Raw genomic sequence first — 11,374 nt, 5'->3', positions numbered from 1 at the left:
GGAGAGCTTGAAGAGGAAATCTATATGGAGCAGCCTGATGGATTTGTAGTTGATGGTCAAGAAGGAAAGGTGTGTAAATTATCGAAGTCTTTGTATGGGCTTAAGCAAGCGCCTAAGCGAGTGTCATGAGAAGTTTGAAAGAACTTTAACCGCTGAAAGCTTTGTTGTAAACGAAGGCGACAAGTGTGTATACTATCGCCATGGTGGGGGCGAGGGAGTTATTCTTTGTCTCTATGTCGATGACATATTGATATTTGGGACCAACCTTACTGTGATTAAGGAGGTCAAGGAGTTCCTATCTTGTTGTTTTGAGATGAAGGACTTAGGAGTAGCTGATGTGATCTTAAACATCAACCTGCTAAAGGATGACGATGGTGGGATTACATTGCTTCAGTCACATTATGTGGAAAAGATCATGAGTCGCTTCGGGTATAGCGACTGCAAATCTTCTCCAACGCCTTATGATCCTAGTGCGATAATTCGTAAGAATAAAAAAATTGCTAGAGATCAATTGCGATATTCGCAGATCATTGGCTCGCTTATGTATTTAGCCAGCGCCACGAGGCCTGACATCTCCTTTGCTGTAAGTAAACTCAGCCGTTTTGTGTCTAGACCTGGAGATGTTCATTGGCATGCTCTTGAGAGATTTTTGCGCTATTTGAAAGACACTGCAAGTTATGGCATTCACTATACTGGGTATCCAAGGGTACTTGAGGGTTATAGTGATGCAAATTGGATATCTGATGCTGATGAGACTAAGGCCACAAGTGGTTATTTGTTTACACTTGGAGGTGGCGCTGTTTCCTGAAAGTCTTGCAAGCAGACCATCATTACGAGGTCAACTATGGAAGCAAAACTCACAGCTTTAGACACAGCCACTGTTGAAGCAAAGTGGCTTCGTGAGCTCTTGATGGACTTACCTGTGGTTGAGAAACCAATACCCGCTATTCCTATGAACTGTGATAATCAAACTGTGATCGTCAAAGTAAATAGTTCTAAGGATAATATGAAGTCATCAAGGCATGTGAGGAAACTCCGGAGTAATAGCGTTGGATTATATCCATACATCTAGAAACATGGCATACCCCTTCACAAAGCAACTATCACGAAATGTGATAGAAAATGCATCGAGGGAGATGGGTATGAGACCCACAGTATGAGCTGCCCACGGTGGTAACCCACTCTATGTGATCGGAGATCCCGTGAATTAGAGCTGGGAGACAAGCTGTTGGTCAGCTGGGAGGAGAGTATATATCCTTATAGCAATCTTACCACTCCATAAGATGACATACTCTCCTAATCTGCATGGTAGGTTGATAATTATCCTAATGTGTTCTAAGTGGCTTATTTTAGCAGAGATGTTGTCCTGCAGAACATCTTCTGAAGAACACACATATATGAGTCTGATTGTTAAACGTTGCAATCTATGAGAGTTGGGTGCTCTCTAGTAAACTCATGAAAGGCCCTGGAGTATGACGTATAATCTCCAAACCGCGAGGAAGCCTCGCGGCAGCCTAGTATCGGTCTAGGCTTTGTATGAAGCTAGTGCGCAGAAAACTTGTAGTTCAAGGCATAGTCCACTATCCAAGTTGCAATCTAGTATAATATGAAGGTTTAAGTGGAAGTTCAACTTAACAGTCTCCACAACATACCGGTATATAAAACAGTGTTCTGGAAATTTATTGGTGAGATATGCCAATGAGAGTTTGTGGGGGATTGCTGGAATTTTGGGCATGTGGCCTTTGGCCCATGGCCCATTATCAAATTCTGAAACTCACATGGCCCATTCGAAAAATCAGTGGCAGCACTAGTAGGGGCTAAAGTTTAGTCCCACATTGCTAGTTGGGAGAGAGTTGGAGTGGTATATAATGGGCTGTTCCAGTTCTAGTAAGTGAGTGAGAAGAGAGAGAGAGAGCCCTCGCGCACTCCTCCTCCTCCGCCGCCCGCCTCGCCTCGTCACGACGCGCCGCGCCGCGCCGCGGGTTGCGGGAATCTCGCCGAGCCGAGCTTATCTTTTTTGCTGTTTGGAAATTAATTGTGTAATCAATTACGAGTCATTAACGGACGTTAACACAGCCGTTTTGCCTTCCGGTTTTTCTGCATCGTGGCTGTGCCGACTCGGACGTGGGCCGCGCCCCACGACCTTCTCGAACCGCACTACATAAGACCCTGCGCAACCCTAGCCGCCTCTTAGAGACATATACGCGACTAACTGTTTCCAGTTCATTGCGCCGCCGCCTTCGTCTTCCTCATCCCGTCCCTCGGCGTGCACCGACTGCCGGGATAGTAGGCCTCCGGAACCCTGCCTCTCGTGAACCTGTACGGGTGAGGGGCAATCAGGTTTTTGGGGAGCGCTCCAGCGCGACTACTGGCATCACGACATCGTCATCGGACGACGAGTTTCTCCACACCGACAACTTCTTCCCGGACCTCAGCGACTTCTTCGACAACCTCAACATGGGTGACAACGACGCTGCTGCGAAGTATGAGATCTTGTCGTTTCTCTTTCAGTTTCTGTTAGAGTTTCTTCTTCTAGTTTCTGTGGTACATGCGATCGGTTTGTCTTGTTTAGATGTGATCTGTTCATCTACCTTACTAGTCTGCACGATTAGTTTATTTGTTATTTTCATAGTCATGATTTATCAATTACTTGTACGCATTATTTCATATGTATATTTGCTTATATATTCAACAGTGAGAGCCGCAAGACTGCCTGACCACTAGCGAGGAAGGGACTGGCGAAGGGCCGCCCGCCGATGCCTCCCGCGCTTCCACCGTAGGGCCACACTGGTCGCTGGGGAGAGGGGAGGGAGCTACGTAGGCAACGGTCATATTTCCTCCGTGTTTATCATACTCTGGATATTGGCATCCTGTTTTGTTCATGATGTATTCTATACTCACGTGCAAAATCTAAATATATTTCATACTTAGGACATCACTGATTATGGATGTGGATGTATGGCTTTTGTCGTGGACCAAAATTCTGCTAGATGAAATTTTTGGTTGCCCAAGTTTAATCCAACAATCAGTGTACCAGGAAATGCATATTATGTGTGGCCGGTGCCACGCTGTAACATCCCAAATTTTAAATCAATGAAGAAGAAGATTTTCAATTACTCAAATTTTAGAACTAACAAAAACTTTTATTAACACATGTGCTATGCATAGTACTCATGTTTGAATTTTGGTGTGAATGCCATGATATTTGTTTGTGTGCTAATGCTTACCACCTAAAACCCTAACTTGATCCTTTGAAGCTCACAAAGCAAATCAAAGAGGAAGAAAAGAAAGAAAATAGAAAAATCCCAAAACCCTCGCATATGGTTTATGCCATTTTTGAAAATCTTTAACCTAGACCAATTTGGTTTGTTCCATTAGTTGGAGAATGCTACTAAACACTTATAAACACTTTTGGAACCAAAGAAACTCAAATAAAATCAAATTTGAAGTCAGATTGTGCTCACATGCACTAATGGTCAAAACTGCCAATTTTAACCTGATGCCTACTTTGAGCCTCTGTATTAAGAGTTTTTCAAACCAAAAAATTCCAACTCTTTGCACCTCATCCAAGACCACATCAAGGTGAACAACTTTGGTAAATCACACCCCTGCAAATTCTTGCTAGATTCAAAGTTATGATCAAGCAAAGTTGGAACTTTTTAACAGATTCAAGTTAGTACCTATTTTGAAATTTCACAAATCAATTTAATTTTGAACACCACCACCACCATTGTGTGTCTTTGATCACATGAAGCAACTCTACCAAATTTCATTCAAAATTTTGCAAATTCATTTCATGCGGCCATTGTATCAAACACATGGTGAGCAAGAATCAACCCAAATCAAATTTCACTATTTGAAATAGTGTTTGGCCGAATTTTGAGCACAACTTGCTTCACACTTGTCCCCTGGTCCCCTCCAGCACTTTGCCCCTACTTGCATCCCTAGAAGTGGGCAGACATGGCAATGCCATTGCCATGCCGGCCACACCTCACATACACGTTGCCATCTCTCCCTCCCTTCATCTCCAACCCTGCCAACCTTGTCCCCCAGCTCCACCTCACTCTACTGAACAAGCCTGGGCTAGCCATTGTCGGAGAAACGCAACACCGCGACCAACACACGTCGTGCCCACGACGTCCAGGGCATGCCAGGGTTGGCATGGGCGCCGTCCCTGGACGCGCCAGAGCACGCGTCACCTCGATGCTGCAGACCTCCCCTGGACCCCCTCTTCCGCCTTGAGCTTCCCCACTGCACCAGGAACCTCATGGACACCTCCTTGTCCCCGACCAGCGCCCGCCGTTGCCGGAGAAGAAAAAGCCCCCCGCCACGGACGCGCAGTACACCGCGAGCTCCCGACCGCGTTACGCACCGCCCAGCCGCCAGGAGGACCGCCAGGAACCGCAGAACAGTGCCACGCCTTCGCCTACCCCTCTACGCCGTTGTAGCCATGTCGCCGTGGTCGACTTCGCCGCAGCCCACGGCCTCGCTCCGCCGCTATGAAAAGGGGACTCCCCTCGCTCAACTCACCACCCCAACACCTTCCCCTCTCCTCTCTGACCCTCCTCGTTCACTCGCCACTCGACATTAGCCACCACCGCCGCCCAATTGCTTCATCGGAGCCGCCACACCGCCGCAGACATCGCCGACAATTGGAGCCGCCCCAGGACACGACGCCGTTACCAGGAGGTTCGCCGTCATCGACAACGACCCTGCGCACCTCGCCGACCATCGCCGGAGCTCCGGTGAGCTCTCCGACCCCACACATGCGCCGCGCCAGTGAGCTCCTCTCACCGTCGACGACGATGAATGAGAGCCGTTGGATCGAGTTCTAATCGTGCGGCGCAGACAGAACCATACCCTTTCGCCTGTTAAGTGAGGCTGACAGGTGGATCCACCATGTCAGGCAGCCCAAGCGTGCGGGACGCGTGGTGGGCTGGATTCCTCTGTTTAAACCGTTTCGGCCCAGTAACGTTTCCCGCGCTTGCCCAAAGTATGAATTTCAAATTTCTGTTTTAAATTAATTAGCTCTCAGATGCTTTTTCAAAATTGAATAGAATCAATTTGGCTAAACCAAATTTGATGAATTGCATATGGTTGGAAAGCTTGTGAAAAGATCTACCCAACCCCACTGGTCTCAACCTTTGATCTTTTGTAGAATTAATGTGACAAAAATAACAAGGCAGGGCCTTTTCAAACTCTAAACTTTATTTAAAAATCAACCAAAAATGCTTTTGAGTTGATTCCAACTCTCATAAATCACATTTCACATACTGTACATGTTTATGTAAAAATATCACCAAGTTACTTTGTATGATCATGGTCCGATTAAATAATGGCTCTATGGCTATTTCTAGTCCATTGATATTGTCCAAAACTATTTGTTAAATCATCTGAGAGGTTTTCCCTCATTTAAATCTTGTCTCAAGTAACTCAACATGAGTTAGTGACCATGGTCTACCTAATCTCATATTGAATTATTTGGTGATATTAAATTATAGGTATGGTAGTGTTAAATTGCATGAGGTACTCTACCTTATGTAAATCATTTTACCAAATGATGATTATGAATGGATGACCTTGGTCAACATGGGTTCATATATTATTTATTTGAGGAACTTAAATCTTAACAAGATTCAATGAGGGGAAATTATTTCTCCAAGAACTAAAGAGAAATCGTAATTTCAATATTTGTAATGAGAGGAAATTATTTTTCTTAAAGAAGAAAACAAAGTCAACCAACATGTTAGCAATGTGGTGATGATAGATTAGTTTGTGTGAACTTTGTGTGTGCTTAGTCTAGCTCTTAAACCTTGTTTGGTGATTGTTACCTCGTATCCGTTTTTAGACGCTAGTACCGAGGAGTACCAGGAGGAGGAGGTCTACTTCCAGGAAGAGGAAGACCACTTTGATCAGTACACCAACCAAGGCAAGCTAATATTCTTGCAAGTGCAAAGCTCTACTAGAGCAAGGCACCATTACATTGTTACTTTATGTGCAATGCTCCAATCCCAAGTTTTTACCTTGCAAGCTTTTACTTGTTTATCAAAGCTTACTTTTATAGTTAACTTTGGTCTATGTATAGAGTAGAGCAAGAGTATCAAATTTAGCCTAGAGAGCTACAAGATAGTTAGCACCCCTCATGACTAGTTGCTAGTGCTAACAAATAAAATTGACTACTCTAGATGGGAACTTGTGAAGTGAAATGACTTTGAAAACCTTGGAATGATGAGTCATTCTATTGAAAGACTTTTAAGGTGAATGTGACTTGAATGACATGGTGAACTTTTCCAAAAACTGATGGTTGGGTTTGGATGCGATACCTTTCCAATTATAGAGTACCCCCACAATACCTGATTATGGGTAGGGCTTAACTGGAAGTTTATGCATCTTAGTATGGGTTCCCTCTAAACAAGCATCATAGGGGTTATGCCGAGGCTGCCTCCGTTGAAAGTGAAATAATGTTAAATGAGGTGAATGTACGGCCCAAGCCCTGTGCAGTTCCCAGGCAGACGGTTTGTCTTCACTGGGAGGCCAAGCTCATGGGGAGAGGTACCTATACTAGGGTATGTAAGTGAAAGGTTATGGTTGATGATCCGCGTACTGAGTTACGATGATTCAGGGTTATCCCCGACGGATGTAATCAAATGTTGTGGCACAAGTGTGCAACCTCTGCAGAGTGTAAACCTATTCGAATAGCCGTGTCCACGGTTACGGACGATTGGAAATGCCATACTGTTCCATTGTCAGATGTTTTCTTGAAAAGGGTTGATGATTTGAATGGTGACTTGACTTGAATCACAACTGAGTTGTGGGAATGACACTAATGTTCCCACTTGAGTTAGTTAGCAACTGAAGAGTCTTTTATCAAATGCTTATGAACTAAAATTGGCTTTATGCAAATAAACCTAGAGCTTAGCACCCTATTAATAAACTTGATGGTACTTACACTAGTACTAGTTTGTGAGTACTTTAAAGTACTCACGGCTGTATCCCTGGTTATTCAAATGGCCAGACTATGAAGAGGAGCCGCAGTATCAAGACGACGGCCAGCAGGACGTCTACGACAACTAGGAGTATCTTTTGACGTCAAGCGTTGACCTGTGGATTAGATAGTCCACTACTACTACGCTTCCGCTATGTAATGTGTGCGTTGATCATTAGATCAACTATTTGTGTAATATTGGATCATGTGATCTTTATTTGTAAGACGACTATGGTTTGTAATGAATGATGACTTATGATATCAACTGTTATGTCCCGCAACAACAATCTTCCTGGGATTGCGATGTATGGCATAATAGGCATCTGGACTTAAAAATCCGGGTGTTGACACACGCGTTGGTTGGTCGGGCCATAAAATTTTCCACTCAGCTAACCCACCCACACACACACATTGCGTAAAAACATAGCAAAAAGTCACAGCATAATGAAAACATTCATCCAACAAAAGATTACCTCCGTGGGTCCACCAAACGTGCGTTTATTTGTCGTGCGTTTAGTGGCAGCAAATTGCAGCATATTTCAAGAGCATCTACATCCAGCAGATGAATGGCAACAACCGGCCGGTAAGAACCTGCTCTTTGCTATACCTGATATATCTTGCCTTTCTTTTGGCTTGAAATGTGATCCATGTTACAGAAGTTATCCTCTGGTGATGTGCTATATCTGTATCAGCAAAAATGGATTTACAGAACTTGTGGATTATATTATGGCGTGTCAATGTATGGTCATCCATGTCTTGAAATAATACGACCTCTGATGAATGGTTCAATGTCCCCTTCCAGGACCGAGTTGAGGTCTGACAGTTGGATGCCCGTGTTTAGATCATGGACCAATTCCTGGGGCCCAAACGTATATCGTCTTGTCTCGCGGTAGTATCTTTCCTCTACAGCCTGTATGTTGATCATCTTCGTGCCTGGCGCTCCTAATTCTGTTGTTATAACGAGGAGCTTTGCTTTCAATCTGCTCATGGCTTTCAGCTTGTTTGCAAAATAGCTTCTTTCACCTGTAGAGAAACCACAACAGTACATTTAGCCTGCAGCTATGCGTGGGTTTACACATCAATAAACATTCAGCATTTAGTTCCAGTACCTGAGCTTTCAGCAGTAACTCCACTTGGTATGTGTTGAACTCTCACAGTAGCACCATTTCGTCGACCTGGATTTCCACACTCACTGAGAGAAGGAGAAATCTCCAGATCATTGTCATCCAAGTGAAAATTAAGTGGTCTATCCAAGAAGAGAGGAATTATATCGACTCTAGCTGAAATTGCCTGGAAGCTTTGGTAGGTTTAGAGTTAGCCATTCTGATATAAATCATCGTCAGAAAAAGATCAGCATACAAAAGTATTCTGATAGTGTTAAGAATCGCAAGAAAAAGATCATGGTAAAAATGCTCTTCTGATGTAAAACAGGACAAGAAGTTTATGCCAAAAACCACACACAGTTGGACCTCCAGACCATCATACCACAGTTTCTCCATCACATAAACGCAAAGGATTTGAATTTGGGAGAGTTAATATTGAAGAACTCGGAGCCCAAAGGTCACAAATGGGACTTTACGTAGTGTTAATTATGTGCTCTGATTTACAATAACATAATTGGTTGTAAGAAAATGCTGAATTTTCAAGCAATATATTGATAATTACTTTGATATTGAGTAAAAAAAAGTAGGAGCATGTACAATGGGGTGATGTCAGCCTTCCCCCAGCTACCACATCAGATTTTTGCTTAGTTGGCGGAGAGAGAACAAAGAAAAAGGGAAGGTTGCCTTTTCTTAACTACATGATGATCTCTTAGAAAAAGAGAAGGTTGCCTTTTCTACCACTTATATTTATTGTCTTGTCTATATGACTTGGAGGGCTAAGAAAGAACGTGCCTTCTATACCATTGTGCGTGCCCTAAGAATGAAGCCATGTCCTCCAGTTCTTAAGGTTTTTACTAAGTATCTAGGTGGCTATTCTATATTTGACAAGTCGCTGGCTGGCATAGTTATATTCGTAACTGCACTCAGTTCTGTTAAAATGATCAGAGTAGGGTTTTAGTGATATAACCTTTCTGTTTAATTGCTTGCACTGAAAAAAGATGCTAAGATTTGTAACAGATAGGAATAGATAATTTAATCACCTCCTCAGTGCCAGAGTTTTCAATGGAAGAATTGATCATTGTGTGCATTCCTTTTTCTCCAGAAAGAATGCCAAACATGTACTCTGATTCAATCTCCATCGCTGCAAACTGGATATTACCACTTGTTGATGCAATCTGCTCAATCAGTCCTTGTTTGCAACCTTGCCTCCGTGCCCAACATGTATACATGCCAAATAGCTTCTCTGTCCATAGCTGAAATCAGAAAATACTAACAAGATTTCAAAAAGGTGGGGATAATCAAATTTGATAAAAGTACTACTTCGGATAAAGGACTACTATACTAAATCATTGAAGTGCTGACAACTATGGACTACGATTTGGAAGAATATTTAGAATGGGCATCCTTTAGATTAGTTCCTTTACTCCACCTTTTTCAAGGTATCATAGTCTGTTGTCTCAATAACATGTTACACAAATTCAATTAACAAACAAATCAATGAAAATGACTTGGATAGTAGCATTACTCATAATACTAAAGTAGTATTATGATTAATGTTATTCCAGCGCCGCGCTATTCTACCATCATCACACGCTGATCAATATTCGACTTATCCAATGTCACTACAATCAACTGACCTCTGAAGCAACACCCTCTGATCCAGCAGTGACAATGATACAAGCTCCTTCCTTGTCATAGGGACCCTTAAGAAGCTTGTACATCTCGTAACGATCTAGAAATTCACTAGCATCCAAAGAGATATTGTATGCTTGCTTAAATAGCTCTCCATTTATGACATCCATCCCTGCCAGTTGACTTATCAACTTGGCCTCTTCAGCCTGCAGATCATATCTAATGAGCATCCGCGACAAAATATGCTAAATTCTAATCCAGCATTTCCACAGTTGAGAATCAAAGCACATAAAGTAAGGACACTCTAATTTATAATCCCAATGAGTTGTGAAGGGAAGTAACTGGGCATATTGTTTAGTCCATGTTCCGTTTCTGAAGCATGGTCCTTGTGCCAGAGCCAGCATGCTATACAAAGAGTATTTCCTTGTTCAAATTTGGGACAAAGCAAAACAGTTCACCGAACTCACATTACGCATCTAAGCAAGCACCTTATATAGAAGGTCTTTGAGATGATCAACCGCTCTGATGGCATCGGAGAGAGCAGAGAGCGCCTCATGTGACTTGGCTGGATTGTCCCACAAGCTGCGGCTTTGCAATACTTCCTCATGTTTGATCCTCTGTGCTTCCTCCCACTTCAATGCGTTGGATGCAGTCATCTCGACCCGGATAACTGCATCTTCGATCCTCCTCTTCCAGGAGTACAGACCTTAACATAAGCAACAAACAGATGCCAGTGTAAGATGCTCAAATCTGGCTCGTAAATTTGGCACATTTGGGTTGTACATTTGGCCCAAATTGAGCTGCACATTAAGGAATAAGGGACTGATCGAAATCAGGAAAATTCTAGGACCATATAATCGTCAATACATTAAGCTCTGCAGTAAAACAGTTTCGACTTTTGTTGATATAAAAAGGTATCCCGGCCTCGAAAAAAACAGACCATTTTATAAAAAGGTTTGTTACTAGCAGCAGAACCACTGTTACCACGAATCATCTACAAAAGCCAACGTGACTAGAGTAGACGGATCATCACAAGATTTCGAGGCAGTTCACTTATCCTCGCATTACTCTTTACAATAAAGAACTGCAATGGCGAACGTACCGAGCTCCTTGTAGGTGGTGGCGCTGTCACCACGGCCGTCCGCCGGGAGGGCCGCGGGGAGAGAGAGGCGGCCAGCGCGGGAGCGGGTCGCCGACGCCCGCGAGGAAGCTGCTGGCCCCGCCGGCGGCGAGGCCGCCGTGGCCATGGGCGTGAGAATGCGAGCGGTGGCCCGGGAGGGGATGACGCGCGTTTGTGATTTCAGAGAGGGGGTGACCGGGGCGGTGTGTGCGGCGGAAGAAGGCGTAGCCTGGCGTGGTGTGGCTCACACGCGCCTCATCCTACGGCCAATCGGCTCACCCCAGGGCACAGCCCAAGTTTTTCGTGCTCAAGCTAAAAGCCACGTCAACATGGCCATTTCCTATGATGTATGTGCATACCGCATTACCGTCACAACACGAGCCACTGATTTTCCTGGCAGGGGATATTTCATAGAATTCGCCGGCACAATTATAATTTTGCAAAATGCCACATTTTTCTCACGAGAAAACGCAAAATCTTTTTTTTTTTTGAGAAACACAGTACAAACGCAGACGATCACATACACGCGTATAC

At 43.9% G+C, this 11,374-nt stretch overlaps 1 protein-coding gene across 2 annotated transcripts; it reads right to left on the bottom strand.

Moving 5' to 3' along the window:
- Positions 1-7,548: 7,548 nt before the first annotated feature.
- Positions 7,549-10,982, bottom strand: LOC124707770 (peptide chain release factor PrfB3, chloroplastic). 2 transcript variants are annotated; one of them, XM_047239462.1, is made up of 6 exons: positions 10,823-10,982; positions 10,209-10,426; positions 9,726-9,926; positions 9,129-9,341; positions 8,095-8,275; positions 7,549-8,008 (listed from the first exon to the last, which is right to left on the bottom strand). In XM_047239462.1, exons 1-6 carry the CDS (start codon positions 10,965-10,967, stop codon positions 7,731-7,733), a joined length of 1,236 nt encoding a protein of 411 aa, XP_047095418.1. In that variant the 5' UTR covers positions 10,968-10,982; the 3' UTR covers positions 7,549-7,730. The 2 variants fall into 2 exon arrangements, with proteins under 2 accessions (XP_047095418.1, XP_047095419.1); XM_047239463.1 differs by having other exon boundaries at positions 7,893-8,008; positions 8,095-8,160.
- Between the last annotated feature and the right edge of the window lie 392 nt (positions 10,983-11,374).

Source organism: Lolium rigidum, chromosome 4 (genome assembly GCF_022539505.1).
Source record: "Lolium rigidum isolate FL_2022 chromosome 4, APGP_CSIRO_Lrig_0.1, whole genome shotgun sequence".
Lineage (NCBI taxonomy): Eukaryota > Viridiplantae > Streptophyta > Magnoliopsida > Poales > Poaceae > Lolium > Lolium rigidum.
The sequence above is the reverse complement of the archived record's forward strand: the minus strand, read 5'-3'. Positions and strand labels throughout refer to the sequence as shown.